Raw genomic sequence first — 18,242 nt, 5'->3', positions numbered from 1 at the left:
ATATTATATATACTGCGATGCTGGGGCTGAAATTTCAGATGAATTAAGTCTACTTTAGGAGAAGATAAAATTATGGTCAAAGTATTTTTTTTCTTTCACCCAAGCAGCCCAAAATACATTTGAAAGTGGACCGGCCCAACGGGAAACCTCCCGAACGTCCCGATGGCCACTCCGGGCCTGGGTGTGGGTATTTTATTATATTTAACAATCAAGCACTGATATGCAAAAAACTAAGTGTCCTGGCTCAAGATAGTCCACAGGTAAATATGTAGCATTTAACTTAAATGTGCAAGTGAAACAAAGAGCACATGGAATACGTTGTTGTAAAACAAATATCCAAAACAACAACAAGCCTCATCTAATCTCAATTAATGTTTAAATTGGCTTGTTTGTTCACTGTAAGTCTCATCGCTCACTCACTTCCGATGAGGAAGAACCATGGGAAGAACCAGGCACGTGCACACATAGGGCCCTAGGGGTGCTTGAGCCCCTGCCCTTTTTGCCTCGTATTAAAAAGTGCCCTCTTCGCGCCCGCAATAGCGCTCGTCCGCGATCCAACCCCCGTTAACAATAGCCCCTCAAAACTCCTGAGTGTGCACGTCCCTGGGAAGAACGAACCGCGGTGTGGACCAAACCATTTTTTAAGAAGGGGCCAAGGGGATTATTGAAATTATTAAAATTACAATATTGTATGATTTGTGGCTTTGTTTTAATTCGGATTCATTCATAGGAATATATATTAGTTCAGTGTATGCATAATCATTTTGTCATAGAGGCTACTGGGGGCTGTGTGTGGGCCCTTATAATTGTCATAACCTTAACCCCCTATACGACGGCGCTGACTGGCAGCATTACGGGGGCGCGATTACGGGCTGGCGGAGTTACATTTAAAAATCGCGTTCAAGTAAAAATAAATAAGAAAAGCGGAATCAATTTGTGGCGGTTGTTGTTCAATCTGTGGCGCAGCGCCACACATTGGCCTATGTGTGGGAAACACTGCAATCAATTCGTTTTTTTAATTTCTTTGTCCATGCATTGTGTAACAGGCAATAAATGTCTTCTTTATGAATTGGGTGTGACTGTACGGATATTTGATGTATGACTATAATGTCATCGCCTTGTTTTTGTTTGTATAAAATATGTACAGATATAGATTTAATACATGTAAATGTTTGACTAATATATTGGAACACTGTTCAAATATAGGCTACAATATAAGAATATTAAAGTAACAATATAATGTATTCTTTTATTAATGTCATTTGAAACATTTAGTGTCATTTGGATTCCTGTACGTTTTGATAACTTCATCACTTTGACAATAAATATCTGAGCTGATTGATTTTATTATTTTTTATGCCGTTATAGCATTTCTATTTTGTGAATAAACAAACGCAACTATAAAGACTTTCATAGTTGCATAATTTGCCCAAATGTTGTAATTTGCATATTTAAGTTAAGTAAGTTGTGTTCTATTTTTTTATGTTCTATAATAGTAATTGTATCAATACAGTTATAGTTAATTAGTTATGTTACACATTAGGCATTTATTTTTTTATTATTTGTATTACTTTCATCAAAAGGAAATACACCATCATACGGTGTCATTTCATACTTCAATCAGCATACAATTCCTGGTAGTAACAGTATTCCTCTACTCCATATGGTTTTAAGCCACACTCACACATCCACATAATATATACCATTTATTCCCACTCATCCACATATCGTTCACCTTTTAAACACACAAACCCAAACACACACCCAGTTTGTAACCCAAACCCACCCACCCACTCCCACCCCCGCTCAACACACACACACACACACACACACACACACACACACACACACACACACACACACACACACACACACACACACACACACACACACACACACACACACACACACACACACACATATATCTATGGCGGCGCACACCTGCATGTAGTTCCGCTGATTATTCGCTGATTATTTCGCGGGTCTCGGTGTGGTTGGCGCTGCGTCTCCATTGAGCCTCACTGTGCTGCTGCTGCTCGCGCTCCGTCAGCTGTTGGCTCCACCACAGGTTAGATTGAAAAAGACGCTGAGCCGTCTCCATTACACGGTTAATATTGACGTTATTTTAGTAGTTTAACCGAAACATGGTTAGAAACGTCCGGTTGAAGTTATAAAAGTAACTAATGATCCGTCTGGTCCTTTTGTTTTCCAGGTTGACCGTCGGGTTAATTAACGAACACTTTTTGAAGTAAAACGGCCCGCTACATCCGGACCTGCTGTGAGTAGGACACTTATTTATAATTTATCTTATTGTTTTTTACTCTAGGCCTACTTGATAAGTTGAATAATAGTAGTTCTGGATGTATGTCGTCGTAAGCTGTTTTTAATTGAGTTAATTGATATTTTTCGCCGGGTGACGCGGCTGCAGATATTTATCAATGACTCGATGACGGAGTTGGCGGCTGAAGACGTAGGGGGGCGGGGCCATGACGTCACACAATGACTGCACTCGGTTACCGTCGTAGTTAGATGGGAAAAATAACTTATTTATTTGGATTTATTGGATTAATCACTAATTAAAACACACACACACACACACACACACACACACACACACACACACAGCCACACACACACACAAGCCGTAAAACTAATCTCGTTGCTCTCCTTCACAGCTCAAGAAGAAGAAACAGATTCTGTGAGTATCACGATCGAACCACGAAGAAGAAGAAACTGCGAACTGTAAGTCACAACATTTTCTTTTAATGCTGTGGGCTGACAGCATTTAGTTTGAACTGGTTCTCAGGCCCCGCCCCACGTAGGCCCTGCCCCGCCCCACGTAGGCCCTGCCCTGCCCCACGTAGGCCCTGCCCTGCCCCTCTCTGGCCCCGCCCCATCTCTGGCCCCGCCTCCTCTGGCCTCTCTCTCTCGCTCTCTCTCTTCCCCCCCCCCCTTTCTCATGCCTCTCATTCGTCCCTAGAAGATACTTTATCCGTCCACTTTCCTACTACATTCCTCATCATTGCATCACATCCCATGTGTGTTGTCCTACTGATAAGGGTGTGTGACTGACGGGTTCTGCGCTGTTTGAGGCCTTCAGTTGTGTAGACGGTCCCCCTCAGGGGAACCTAGTGTTTAAGAGGCCGTCGTCACGTCAGTTACATGAACTGGAACGTCCTTCAGGATGGAGACAGGGACTCCTCAAGGAGACACACCAGGGGGCGAGATGTGAGGGCTGTCCCTCTCAGCAACTAGAACCCAACCTGGTTCCTGCACCTGAGAACCACGGAGCACGTTCCAACGTTTCCCTCCGTATGCTTTGAAGCCCTAGCCCCCCCACCACTGGTCTCTCCATCAAACCCTCCACTGGTCTCTCCTCTCTCAAAGACCTACAAACCCAGCGCTGGTCTCTCCGTCAAACCCACCACTGGTCTCGCCGCTCTCAAGTACCTACAAACCCACCACTGGTTTCTCTTCTCTCAAAGACCTACAAACCCACCACTGGTCTCTCCGTCAAACCCACCACTGGTCTCTTCTTAAAGACCTACAAACCCACCACTGGTTTCTCTTCTCTCAAAGACCTACAAACCCACCACTGGTTTCTCTTCTCTCAAAGACCTACAAACCCACCACTGGTCTCTCCGTCAAACCCACCACTGGTTTCTCCTCTCAAAGACCTACAAACCCACCACTGGTTTCTCCTCTCAAAGACCTACAAACCCTCCACTGGTCTCTCGTCTCTGCGGGGCGATGGCCTCCGTCGCCCCCGGTCGATCGAAAGGGAGTCGGGTTCAGATTCCCAAATCTGGAGAGGCGGAGATAGGTGCCGCGAGGCGTCCAGTGCGATAACGCAAACGACCCCGGAGAAGCTGGCGGGAGCCCCGGGAAGAGTTCTCTTTTCTTTGTGACGGGCAGGGCGCAAAGACCTACAAACCCAGCACTGGTATCGTCTCTCAAAGACCTACAAACCCAGCACTGGTCTCTCAGTCAATCCCGCCACTGGTCTCGTCTCAAAGACCTACAAACCCAGCGCTGGTCTCTGTCAAAACCTCCGCTGGTCTCTCCTCTCTCAAGGACCTAAAAACCCACCACTGGTCTCTCAAAGACCTACAAAACCTCCACTGGTCTCTGTCAAACCCAGCACTGGTCTCTCCGTCAAACCCTCCACTGGTCTCTCAAAGACCTACAAACCCAGCGCTGGTCTCTCCGTCAAACCCTCCACTGGTCTCATCTCTCAAAGACCTACAAAGCCACCACTGGTCTCTCCTCTCTCAAAGACCTACAAACCCTCCACTGGTCTCTCCTCTCGTTTGGCTTTGTATTCCTTTGAGTATTGTCATTGTTTGTGTAAATACACAATCTAATAACTGAAAATAAAGAGGTGTGATCTTTAACCTGGTACTGGTCAATCTTTGCATGTCATGGGGTACTACTTCATGTGAGGGGCAATATTTAACCTGGCATGGGGCACTAAGTGTGAGCGGGGCAATTGTTGACTTTGCACGGGGCATTAAGTGTGAGAGGGGTGATCTTTAACCTTGCATGTGGCACTAAGTGTGAGAGGGGCAATCTTTAACCTGGTACTGGGCACCACATGTGTGAGGGGAAATTTTTCTACTTCTACTTGGCTTGTATTACCTGAACATTTTAATTTTCAGCTATAGGAGGATGCTACTCTTCCTGAAACACCCTTGAGTGTCATTTGGTCGGATGTTTCTGATGACTCAAGTCTGTGGCCTAAATCAAAGAGGATAACAAAGTGGGTGTTCAATACAGCAAGAGCCTGGAGCGATCTAGCATCTGGATCTCAATTCGACCTTCTACACACTGGACAGGATGACTTGAGTGTCATGCAGCTTGGACTGTAGTGTGACTGAATCATGCAAACAATGGGAAGCGACAATGGCTACTTGGAACAATGGATGATGGACTAACGGCATTCCGAATGGACAGAATCGGATGAGAAACCAACCAACTAACTGAAGATGGAAGATGAAACATTCTGCAACGTGGATTCCCTACCTAACCTCAACATGATGGACTGCTGGCAAGCCCTCTGGATCTCCTGTACTCCTGCCCTGAGATCCAAGTATTTCTCGGGCTGAATCGGAAACCATCTTGGAAACATCCCAACTAGCGTCCCTGTCGAGCTGCAGTTGTGCTCTTCTTCAGAAGAGGTGAAGAAAGCCTCACTGGGGCTTCAAGGTCTATGAAGAGGAACGTTGAAATGTGCGCCATGATTCTCTCCTGTAAGAGCTGTTGTATTCTAGTCGCCGAGAGGGGGAGCCTCACAGCCTACCCTTTGGCGTTTCTCCTTGGAGAGTCCCTGTCACGGTCTTGACGGACGTTCCAGGTCATGTAACTGATGTCACGACAGCCTTTTGAAAACTTGGTTTCTCCTGAGGGGGAACCTCTACAGAACTGTAGGCGTCAGATGGCACAGTATCCCAGCATGCATCTCTGGTCACTCGGATCACACCCTGATCAGTAAGGCAACACTCATGCGATGTGCATGCGATGTTTTAGAGAGTAGTAAGGAAGTAGACAAAAGGAGAACAGTTTGTTATTTTGTACTGTTGTCAGCCTTGTTTATGGGTGGGAATTATTTGCTAAATGGGGGGGATATGAAATGTATAGTCAATTATTTGTACATGAACCAACAGCAACAAACTACTAGATCTGCTCAAGGTAAGTCTGTTGGCTGTATTTTGCAACAAGACGACCAAAGCACCCCAAGATCTCCATCGTCGTTCCAGCTCAAGGTAAGGGGCTCCTGCGGGGGGGTTGGTAGTTAGATTCGAGACTGCGATGTGCACGGGTCTATAAAGATGCTGTCTGACTTCACAGGATCTCCTGGACCAGGGTGGACCAGAGGCTGAGGACCAGCAGGTGACCAGATCCCACTGGACCAGGTATGGGTCACCAGGGTGGATAATAATAATAATAATTATTATTATTATTATGTGGATGTGTCTAGTGCTTTTCTCGCACTTAATTATAATGTAGGGTAACTAGATCCCCTAGACCAGGCATGGGGTACCAGGCTGGACCAGAGGGTATCCAGATCCCCCTGGACCAGGAATGGGGTACCAGGCTGGACCAGAGGGTATCCAGATCCCCCTGGACCAGGAATGGGGCACCAGGCTGGACCGGAGGCTGTGGACCAGAGGGTAACCATAACCAAACACTTGACACCTGGAGGTTATTTTTAATTATTTCAAACGATCGTAGAGGGTCTTCATTCGTTTTTCCTTCAGATTTTTCATTCTGTGAATTTTAGCCAAAGCTGTGATTTGAAGTAATTAAGGTCACATCAGCTGCTACTACTATAGTTTATCCAGCGTACATCAAGGTGGACACTAAAACGTAACAGCTGGTCACACTCACACTTGGTAACGTAACATCACCCTTTTAATGTGTGTTTGTATTGTGAACAGATTAAGCTGACGACCCACCAGGAGCGAGACGAGGACTACGATGGGACTGCTCAAGTCTTTGGAAGGTTAATACCAACAGGTTTTTTTACATCGTTTCACCACCAAAGCTATGCTGTTAAATTCACAGAATGTTGTACTATATTCCTGAATTACAAATTCCCAAGTGTGTGCATGTTTCATGTTGAAGTGTAAAATTAGATTTGATTCAGAATTATTTAAACAAGGTGTCCAAAGAATAATAAACTACTACCACTGTTTCTAGTGTAGAATTCTCAAAACAAAAGTATTTTCTTCAACACAAATTATATAAACGAAAAAAATTATTGAGGAGGAGCCACCTATCTGGAGGGAGACCCGGAATCTGGTTAGCCGCCTAGCTGGACATTGTTAGCCTCCTAGCATAATGGATATCCTTAGCTTCATAGCATAATGGGTATTGTTAGCCTCATAGTATAATTGATATTGTAGCATAATTGACATTGGTAGCCCCATAGTGTAATCAACATGGTAGCTTCATAGCGTAATCGACATGGGTAGCCTCATAGTGTAATCGACATTGGTAGCCTCATTGACATTGTTGGCCTATGGCTAGCAACATAGATTATGCTACGAGGCTAACGATTTGTGTTTTTCCTCTTGCAACTTTTCAGTGACCCACTGACGGCGCCTCGTCGGAGCTGGACGGTGGAGACTTCAGATGCAACTTCTACCTCGCAGGACATGACTTAAGTCACGGGTTGTCAAGGGTTCCTTGTTTCTCAAGGGTTCCTTTGCGGGTTCCTCATGGTTCAGTGTTAGGGACAGAGTTAGGGTCAGATGGTCTCACGATGAACCATTGTTTTTTTTTAATCACATCCCAGAATTGTTTCACTGTGTGCACAGATGTTGAAATGTATACTGATGTTTTATGATATAAAATCATTTAAAATGACCTGGTTGTGTGGCTTGTATGGTAATTTTTATTATACACATGCATGTTACCCTAATGAGGTAAGGTTACCCCTCCGCTATACCCTAACCTCCCCCTCTATACCCTGACCTCTGTCCTCCCCCCCCCCCCCCCCCCCCCCCCATACACCCTTACCTCCCCCTCCCCTCCTTTACTCATACCTCCCTCCTCTAACCCTAACCTCTCCCCTCCCCTATACCCTAACCGCCCGCCTCCCTTACCCTCACCCCCAACCTTACCCTAATCCTCACCCTTATCCTCATCCTCACCCCTAACCCTAAACCTAACCTTAACCATAGCAGCGAATATCAAGCCAGTGAAAGCATGTATGATATTAGCTAACTAGACAATCAGATGGACAGTGGCTATACAGTATAGCTAGTCTAGCTTTCCAACCCAATTTTGTGTAGCCCACCTTCGTGAAATGTGTGATAAACAGGAAAAGGTCCTGCCACACTTACCTGACAACTGGAATGGGGTATTTTTTGGGATTACTGTTGAACTGTGTTCACCCGGCTATGAACTAAGACTTGATAAATCATATTATCAATATAACATTTCTTGCCTTTTCTCTCTATAGTGTAACACTATATAGTACCATTGATACACTTAATACTAACAAACGTATAGCAATACTAACCCACTCTATATCTCTCTCTTCCCCCTTACCTCACTTGTGAGGTAAACCATTACCAGTCATTAGCCATCCTTGTATTTGGCCCTCATCGCACCTGAAGTCCCATCCCTATGACTGCCCTACCATCGCCTGTTGCTGTCCCCTTGACCGGATTCCTGGCCTGCGCTGCCTAGCGATCCACTACTGCCCTATGACAATTCCTAATCCCTATGACAATTCATCCCTACACTAGACTATTTGAACTTTCTGACACTAAATGGGATTCATGCATTATCATACTGGTAAGGTAACCATCCCACCTCTTTGTAACATACACCCCAGGTGGCTCTAAACACCATGTTCTATTCTCTACACCTAACTAACCTATTCATTTATCATGTATACAAACCTCACTGCCCTGTAACTGACCCTAGGCAGATGGGTCAGGCCCCCGGGTCGTGGATCTGCTCGAGGTTTCTTCCTATATGTATCTCCAATTCTAGGGAGTTTTTCCTCGCCCCTGTTACTCATGGGCTCTCTCTGAATGTTCAATACTGTGTAAAGCGCTGTGAGACGTGTAATGTTTTGGCACTCTGTTAACTTGTGTATAATTCCCAATTTTTATTGATATATTTCCACTTTTAATCTTGCTGAATTCTACAAGGCAAATATTAAGTTAAAACTTAGTTCCCCGGCCCCATTCGTCTTTGTAAGGAAATGTTCTATTTTGTCTAATTTTAGGCAAAGTATAAGACAATACTTTCTTAACAGTATAATTGGAACCATGAATAAGTCGTTCAAGTAACAATATTGAAATACTAACATTGTTGGGTAAGACAGAATTTGTTTTTATTCTGAATCCAGTGAAACAGATTGGTGGTTTTAGCTGATATAAAAACTTTCAGGTGTTTATTTATGTTTAAGTATTTGGCAGACGCTTTTATCCAAAGCGACATACATAAAAAATACATATAAAACAATCACTCTAAACTTAATTTAAGGGAAGAATGTAATACAAAATATCAATACAAAGTGTCAAGACAGAATAAACTCTGCTGCTGCAGCAACAGAGATACAGTCTATAAGTCCCTAAGATATCTAATGTATTCATACATTGTTTATGTAGGATATACGTATATGTATATATAACCTAATCATATTGTTTCTTCTACTTAAAAATAGCTGACCGTTTTTTTCCCCTTCTCAGGGATTATATTCCCAGTTTTGATCTCGGACGTCTGGTCACTTATCGCATATAAGAATATTCTATTACTGTTAAGCCAACTATGAATAATAAAACACGCCAAAACATGTGTCCTTTATCATAGCTACACGTATGACAAAAAAACGTGTGAAAATCAGTGGTATTCAGTGAGGTAAGATTAATTAAATGCGCTAACAGTTCATTGCTCCTGCCAAATCAATTACACTGAGTGGAGCGGATCACCACTCCAAGATGGCGGCCCCGCGTCTCGTCAGCGCCAGTAGGCAGTAGCGGTCGATGCTGCGTCTACTTATAAGATGTCTATGGGTGTGCCATGCTACAGGCTTCTGCCCTGACAGGGTGGTGGTGTTCTGGAGGAGAGACAGCCAGGAGCTCCATGAGCAGGTGGACCCCGGGGAGGTCCTCCCCAACCACGACGGGACCTTCCACCTCAGCGTGGACCTGGACCTCACGGCCGTCCCACTGGAGGACTGGGGGAGGTACGAGTGTGTGGTCCAGCTGAAAGGCATCGAGGACATCCCCACCCGCCTGGACCCCAAACTCATCAGGACCAACTGGGGGAAGACCGGTAGGGACCGCACTATTATATATATACATTTAAATCTGTTATCATTGTTTTACTCCTTGTTGAATGTTATTGATCAAATTCCATTTAATTTCAAGTCAGATTAATGTAACTATAACTTTATCACAATAAAATGAAGGGCTCTCTCTCTCTCTCTATATATATGTATATTTAAGCAATAGATCACGACAGGCTGTGGTATACGCTCATTATACCACAGTTAAGGGGCGTTGTCCGTCCCGACGCGCAGCGGAGGGGCGGCGACCCCCTTCACTGTGGTATAATGACCGTATATCACTGACTGAAGTGATCTATTGCTTTTATAAAACGGTTACGTAAATATGGCGAAATGAAAGTCATAGACACCCTCAATTTTGAAAAAGCTAGAAAGTCGGAAAAGCATTTTTTTTAACGAATACAAAAAAGTAGTCCCTCCTGGCTGCCGGCAAAGTGTACGGCGGTTGCTATGCAACACACTGTAGCGTCCTTCAGAGAGAAGGCTAGGCTAAAGACGGTAGCTTGGTTCGCCGGCAATTTAGCCTTCTATCGAGTTCACTCGAACTCGATAGTAGGCTAAATTGCCGACCGTGTGCCTATTGCTTTACAACATTTCCACCCTCTCCAGCAATCAACATGTTTTTTAGGCTTCAGTGAACTACGCTATCGCTTTTATATATACATAAACAACAGTTAGTTAGGCGCGGAGTGATACTGAACTCTGTAAACTGAACGGGCGGCATAGCTTTGTGTATACGCTCAATATACAACGGTTGGGAACCAATCAGATCGCTTGATTTAGGCCCCCCGTTTTATAAATATATTTACGCAATAGATCACAGGCTGTGGTATACTCTCATTAGACCACAGTTAAGGGGCGTTGTCCGTCCCGACGCGCAGCGGAGTTGGGTACCAATCACATCGCTTGATTTAAGCCACTCGTTTTATAATATATATATATATATTTATTTATTTATTTATTTATTTTTATATGTAGGCCTATATACTATGCGTACTATGTATATATATAAATACATAAAGACACGGATACAAATTGAGCGTTCCCGGCAGCCAAATAGTAAACTATGGCCGTTTCTCAATTCGCGTTCTCGTGTGTTCTCGTGTGCTTGCGTTCTCGATAAACGTCATCAGTGGTAGCCCAAGCACTGTTCCAATTCCAAGTACGCGAGAATGCGGGTACTGTCGTAAAACCCGGAAGTGTTCTCGATGCGTTCTCGATGAGGCCGTTCTACCGAGGATGCATCGGAGGTGACTCGTGTGGACTTGGGACCGTTAAATATCCCAGAATGCATCATCGAGTCCGCTGCTGTTCCAATTGCAGGTGCGTACTCGTGTTCTCGGAAGTCCGTACTTGAAAGTCCGGACTTGCCAAGTACGTACTTCCAAGTCCTCGAGAACGTAGTCCGCGTACTTGGTATAGAGAAACGGCCTATGATTGGATCGACCGCAGCCATGACAACAATGCTGGTTGCAATGTTTGGTGTAACCAAGGCCGCCACTAGATGTCGCTATAAACGCAGCGAGCCAAGCCTCGTCAGAGATCTTCTTGAGATAACTTCTGCAGTTTGTTGAGTTATTCAAGATTACTTTTGCCGCGTGACCATGTTGCCCAAAGAAAATAAGATTCATGTGGAACCTGTAAGTATAAGTCAATTTAAATATACATAGTATTTTCCAATTTTTGTGCTGTTGGGTTAACCTAATATCAATGCTAATGATTCATTATGATGTCACGTGAATGAATCCTGTGGAGAAAACGCAAAATAAGCACACTCACACACGCAGCTTGTGTGATGATGCTATTATTTATCAGAAGGATTATATATGTATATATATATAAATACATAAAGACACGGATACATATTGAGCGTTCACGGCAGCCAATTAGTAAACAATGATCGGATCGACCGCAGCCATGACAACGTTGATTGGTTGCAATGTTTGGTGTAACCAAGGCCGCCACTAGATGTCGCTATAAACGCCGCGAGCCAAGCTTCGTCAGAGATCTTCTTGAGGTAACTTCCGCAGTTTGTTGAGTTATTCAAGATTACTTTTGCCGCGTGACCATGTTGCCCAAAAAAATAAGATTCATGTGGAACCTGTAAGTATAAGCTAATTTAAATATACATAGTATTTTCCAATTTTTGTGCTGTTGGGTTAACCTAATATCAATGCTAATGATTCATTATGATGCCACGTGAATGAATCCTGTGGAGAAAACGCAAAATAAGCACACTCACACACGCAGCTTGTGTGATGATGCTATTATTTATCAGAAGGATTATATATGTATATATATATAAATACATAAAGACACGGATACATATTGAGCGTTCACGGCAGCCAATTAGTAAACAATGATCGGATCGACCGCAGCCATGACAACGTTGATTGGTTGCAATGTTTGGTGTAACCAAGGCCGCCACTAGATGTCGCTATAAACGCCGCGAGCCAAGCTTCGTCAGAGATCTTCTTGAGGTAACTTCTGCAGTTTGTTGAGTTATTCAAGATTACTGTTGCCGCGTGACCATGTTGCCCAAAAAAATAAGATTCATGTGGAACCTGTAAGTATAAGCTAATTTAAATATACATAGTGTTCATCATCATGAATCATTATGATTCATGATGATGAATCATGATGATGATGATATTCATTATATATATATATATATATATATATGTAGAACAGTTTAGAATTTTACCGGATCAAGCAAGTATGTAATATATCATAAAAAAGTAAATGAACTTGAATGGTCAAAGCGTTGTGTTCTGTGCCATCACCACAGCTGGACGCTCACCCCCCCGGAGACCAGGAGCAGTCATAGGGAGGAAAATAAGATTCATGTGGAACCTGTAAGTATGCGTTAATATAAATATACATTGTATTTTCCTTTTTTTGTGTTGTTGGGTTAACCTAATATCAATGCTAATGGTTCATTATGATGTATTCATTCATTATATATATATATATATATATATACATATACATATATACATATATACATATACATATATATATATATATATATATATATATGTATACATTTTAAACACAGCTGAATATTGTCATTATGCATTTTCCTTAAGAGAGAGCTGTTCTTAGTTTGGTGATAACTCTCACTCTCCCCGTGCTGTTTGCTCGTTGCGTTGCTAAAGGACTGGTTATGGTTCCACGTTGACGCATCACAAGGGGGTTACGGACCCGTTACGTCCTTGCGGACCCTCCTTACATCCACCACGAGGGCCTGATGTGCGCCTCCCAAAAATTGTAAAGGGCTGATTATGGTTCCACGTCGACGCAACGCAACGACCCCACAGACGCTTCGACGCAGTTGTGAACCTTTATGGTTCTGCGTCGTTTCTGCGTCGTTCTGCGTTCTGCGTTTTAGTGAGCGGACCAATCACAGCCTTTGCGGCTGCGTCGCCTCAACGGAAAGTTGCCTTGCGTGAACGTGGGACCATAATCAGCCCTTAAGGTGCCTTAAAGGGCTGATTATCAGCCCTTAAGGTGCCTTAAAGGGCTGATTATGGTTCCACGTCAACGCAACGCAAGGACCAAGCAGACGCTTTGACACAGTCGTGAACCTGAATCAAACACCTCATTCTCTGAATTGTGGTGTGCATTTTCTGAATCAATTCATGCTTGAATTGTATTTATTTGTGTAAAGGAAAAACAAGCGTTGGTCACCAGGTGACCATTCACAATATAACGGAGTATGCCTCTTATATTATATTAAACCTCTCCGGCGTTCCTTGGCTTTCACATGTGTACTCTCCCGTAGAACAGTTTAGAATTTTACCAGATCATATTTTTTATGATATGTTACCCTGTAATATATCATAAAAAAGTAAATGAATTGGAATGGTCAAAGCTCACCCCCCGGAGACCAGGAGCAGTCATAGGGAGGCCTCCAACGAGGCGTTCTCAAGGATCTTCTCCATACTGGAACGCCAGCGGACAGATATACGTCAACAGATGGAGAGGCTGGATAGGCTGCACCACCTGACACTGGCCTCCAATGTGCTTGAAGCTGCGTCTGAGCCAGCAGGAAACACTGGTGAGCCAACGCTCCCTGTCACTCACTGTGTGGTCATACTATTTTCAACCCGGTATCACACCATCTCATGCTCATAGTCACGAAAATGATCCTATTGAATCGTCTCCCAGAGCACGATTGTCAGATGTTTTTCGTGCTACTCAGAACGTGTTACTGTAAACCCATGCATTTTGAATCAGAGTTTCTCAGACTTCTCAGTTTCTCCGACTATTTTCCTGCTGGAAGGATATTTAGTCCCTTGCATTTCAATTTGGTGATGTTCTTTGACTTCAGAAGGGGGGGATGTGCAGATAGTACAATGCACCCTCTAGTTATGTATACGTCACAACCACAAATGCAACTAAGGGTAAATGCCATCTATTATGGATACTCCATTCAGACCTCCTCAAAAAATTTAAACTAACCACGTCCTTTCAAACCAGTGTCATACAGAAGTGTAGGATAACTATGTAATAACTAAGTTTTTTATTATTGTCTTTTGATTCAGTGATTGTATATGATGTTTAGTTAGTCAGTTGAACGGCGTTTCTCATACTTATTGGGGGTTTTGAGGGACTATAAGAAATAACCAAAATTACATATTTTACACACAATGTGTTTTTCAAGCATATGAAGCAATGAGCTACATTTTTGTTATTGTATATTTAAGCAATAGATCCCCTTAACTGTGGTATAATGAGTATGGCGAAATGAAAGTCATAGACACCCTCAATTTTGAAAAAGCTAGAAAGTCGGAAAAGCATTTTCTTTTTTACAAAAAAGTAGTCCCTCCTGGCTGCCGGCAAAGTGTACGGCAGTTGCTATCCAACACACTGTAGCGTCCTTCAGAGAGAAGGCTAGAGACGGCACCGTGTGCCTATTGCTTTACAACATTTCCACCCTCTCCAGCATATAACATATTTTTAGGCTTCAGTGAGCTACGCTATTGCTTTTATATATAAATAAACAACAGTTCAAGTTAGGCGCGGAGTGATACTGAACTCCGTAAACTGAACGGGCGTCATAGCTGTGCTCAATATACAACAGTTGGGAACCAATCAAATCGCTTGATTTAAGCCACCCGTTTTATAAATATCCATATGCCCTTGTTTACGACCTATGCCAATTATTTCATCTTCTGTAACGTGCCTTTGTTAGGAGCGGGACGCTGTGATGAGGAACATTAATGAACTAAATGTAAGCACAGTTCACGTTGCACACAGGTTCAGGAGTTCTGTGTAAAGTGCCGTTAACACAACCCTAGATGAGGAGTAATCACCTTAATAGTGCACTTCACTCATTTACATATTTAAAGCGATACTGTAGGAATTACTCCCATCTAGTGGTACAATTATATATTGCATTCAAACGAATAGTGCTCGCTTTTCAAATGGACGTTGCATTGCACGTGTGCGTGCATTGTCAGAGATCATCATCATTAGGTGATTTAAGGGTAGGGAGAGGGAGAAGGAGAGGATAGAGAGGCAGTGGATCGGTGGGAGGTAGTAGGCATGAAATGCAACCCTTATATTCTATCAAACATAGCCTATGCTGATATCCTCCAACGAGGCGAACAACCAAGCAATAAGAAAAGCTTGTAATTTAGACAGTAACATTGACTTAACTGTCCAGAAGAAAGCAGGCAACTTCAGCGTCCCTTTGAAAATCGTAATCCTTAATTAGCTCTTTAAACCTGGGAAAAGCTTCCCAGATGTTTACCCTTGTTTTTTTAACTCGCCGGTCAAGTGGCCTTTTTAATTCCCTTATACGCTTTTTTGGCCACTAGGATACCTTCTCCTGTGGCGTGGCATAATTATGATCTTGCATTATGATCAAAGTGCAGTGCAGGCTTCCAAATTTGCTTGTGCAGTGACAAGCGCTTGTCGCTAAGCTCCTTCTGCGTTTCAGTCACGCTGGCTCTGAGCGAAAGTGCGTTTAGCCTGCTAGTACCACCTAGTGCTTGATGTCAACGTGTAATTAACTTTTGTAATCAACGTGGCTCGTTACATTTTGTGACCATAATGGGGGGAGCCTTGAACACATGCACACAGGCACCCACACACAATTCAAGAGCATGCTAGACTCTTCTTCTCACACACTCAATGTGGTTGATAATTGAGTTAATTCAGGTAGATTCTGATTTCCATCTTTCCATCAGAAATTAAACAACTATTAATCTGGTTCCCTATTCCTTATTTCTATAAATGTGCAGCCTGCCATGATCATTGCACTCAACAACAGAAATAGTCAATGCACACTGAGCATGAATAATAGCCTCTCACAGATGAGGGGGGCATTGCCTCGGCGGCACTCAGGGAGGCGCTGTTCTGTCTGGAGCACCTTAGTATACGTGTCTATTTCTTAACCAGCGGAACCGAGTTAACGAAAAAAATATAACAATATACCAATATAAAAAGTGCGCTGTTTTGGAGCAGAGCTATTTGGAGTAAAAGCCGGCTAAATCATTTATCTTTAAATTAATTAATGAGTTAAGCGCACTATTAAAATGATGATGATGATGATGATGATGCAACGTAAACAGTGCTGACGTTTTGTTAATTAATGTTCCCTATCACAGTAACCTAGAATAAATATGTTCGGGGGTTGTTCTGGATATTGTGTTCATATAATGTATTAAATACAGGATATATGCGTACATGTTACAGAAGATGAAATTATGGCCATAGGTCGTAAACAAGCGCATATGGATACATACTGGGGGGCGGGGGGATTCTGAACAAAATGTATCTCATTGCTTCAAATGTTGGAAAAACATATTTGGTATAAAATATGTCATTTTGGTTATTTCTTAAACAGAATATAGCCTTCCCCGATTATAGTTCCTCAAAACCCCCGATAAGTCACAAGCAGTTCAACTGACTAACTAAACTAAAAATGGGAGTATCCATTATACAGAGCATTTACCCTTAGTCGCATTTGTGGTTGTGACGTATACATAACTAGAGGGTGCACTGTACTATCTGCACATCCCCCCCTTCTGAAGTCAAAGAACATCACCAAATTAAACTCAATTGAAAAAATCACGTTTAGTCATTTAATATTATCCCTGCTGAGTCATCAAACATAGAGGCATGATTTACTCTCATGTCCTCTTTTGTGCCCCTCGTTTGGGAAATGATGTGTTTTTGGAGGGTTCAAAAAAAACTATTGCTGTCGGTTCTTGCGATTGACGTAATAATGGGTTTCGAAAATAAAAGTCCCCTACTTTTTTCATGTTTATATTTGGGGGGACAAATGCATGTGTTCTAAAAAGTTCCTACAAAGGACCGTATCCCCTGAAATCAACGCCTGTTTGTGTTTGGGTGTGGATGCATGCATGTATGTAGGTGTGTATGTAAACACACTTATTGCCGCACAATTTAGTGATTGGGTGAAAACTGGAATTATTTGTGGTATGTCTGACAGTTAAACGTTGATGTGAACTGAATGACAGTTCTGTTAAAAAGCTGTACTGTTCTGACACCGTTGTGCTTTCCCTCCCAAAGGTTGAGGTCCTTACTCCAGAAGAAGAAATCGACGGCCCCTCGACTCACTGTGGCCCCTCCTCCGCATTGTGGCCCCTAGACTCACTGTGGCCCCTCCTCCACAGTGTGGGCCCTCCTCTTCACTGTGGCCCCTAGACTCACTGTGGCCCCTCCTCCACAGTGTGGGCCCTCCTCCTCACTGTGGCCCCTCGACTCACTGTGGCCCCTCCTCCACAGTGTGGGCCCTCCTCCTCACTGTGGCCCCTAGACTCACTGTGGCCCCTCCTCCACAGTGTGGGCCCTCCTCCTCACTGTGGCCCCTCGACTCACTGTGGCCCCTCCTCCACAGTGTGGGCCCTCCTCTTCACTGTGGCCCCTAGACTCACTGTGGCCCCTAGACTCACTGTGGCCCCTCCTCCACAGTGTGGGCCCTCCTCTTCACTGTGGCCCCTAGACTCACTGTGGCCCCTCCTCCACAGTGTGGGCTCTCCTCTTCACTGTGGCCCCTCCTCCACAGTGTGGGCCCTCCTCCTCACTGTGGCCCCTAGACTCACTGTGGGCCCTCCTCCTCACTGTGGCCCCTCGACTCACTGTGGCCTATCGACTCACTGTGGCTCCTCCTCCTCACTGTGGCCCCTAGACTCACTGTGGCCCCTCCTCCACAGTGTGGGCCCTCCTCCGCATTGTGGCCCCTAGACTCACTGTGGCCCCTCCTCCACAGTGTGGGCCCTCCTCTTCACTGTGGCCCCTAGACTCACTGTGGCCCCTCCTCCACAGTGTGGGCCCTCCTCTTCACTGTGGCCCCTAGACTCACTTTGGCCCCTCCTCCACAGTGTGGGCCCTCCTCCTCACCGTGGCCCCTAGACTCACTGTGGCCCCTCCTCCACAGTGTGGGCCCTCCTCCTCACTG

At 44.0% G+C, this 18,242-nt stretch overlaps 1 protein-coding gene and 1 long non-coding RNA gene across 2 annotated transcripts in view; one reads left to right on the top strand and one right to left on the bottom strand.

Annotated features, from left to right (window-relative positions):
- Positions 1-9,780, bottom strand: part of LOC311341124 (uncharacterized protein) — a gene marked incomplete at its 3' end in the record, with an annotated part of 99,047 nt that extends 89,267 nt beyond the window's left edge. Inside the window, exon 1 of the mRNA XM_084466024.1 lies at positions 9,601-9,780. Coding sequence (XP_084322150.1) covers positions 9,601-9,772 — 172 coding nt within the window. The 5' untranslated portion in view covers positions 9,773-9,780. The remainder of the gene's footprint in view (positions 1-9,600) is intronic.
- Positions 1,937-2,823, top strand: LOC311341333. The gene is made up of 3 exons (XR_014633304.1): positions 1,937-2,068; positions 2,213-2,278; positions 2,676-2,823. It is a non-coding gene; the product is annotated as an uncharacterized lncRNA (long non-coding RNA).
- Positions 9,781-18,242: the final 8,462 nt, after the last annotated feature.

The sequence above is a fragment of the Micromesistius poutassou genome (genome assembly GCF_964030765.1).
Source record: "Micromesistius poutassou genome assembly, chromosome: 3".
In the NCBI taxonomy this organism is placed as follows: domain Eukaryota; kingdom Metazoa; phylum Chordata; class Actinopteri; order Gadiformes; family Gadidae; genus Micromesistius; species Micromesistius poutassou.
The sequence above is the reverse complement of the archived record's forward strand: the minus strand, read 5'-3'. Positions and strand labels throughout refer to the sequence as shown.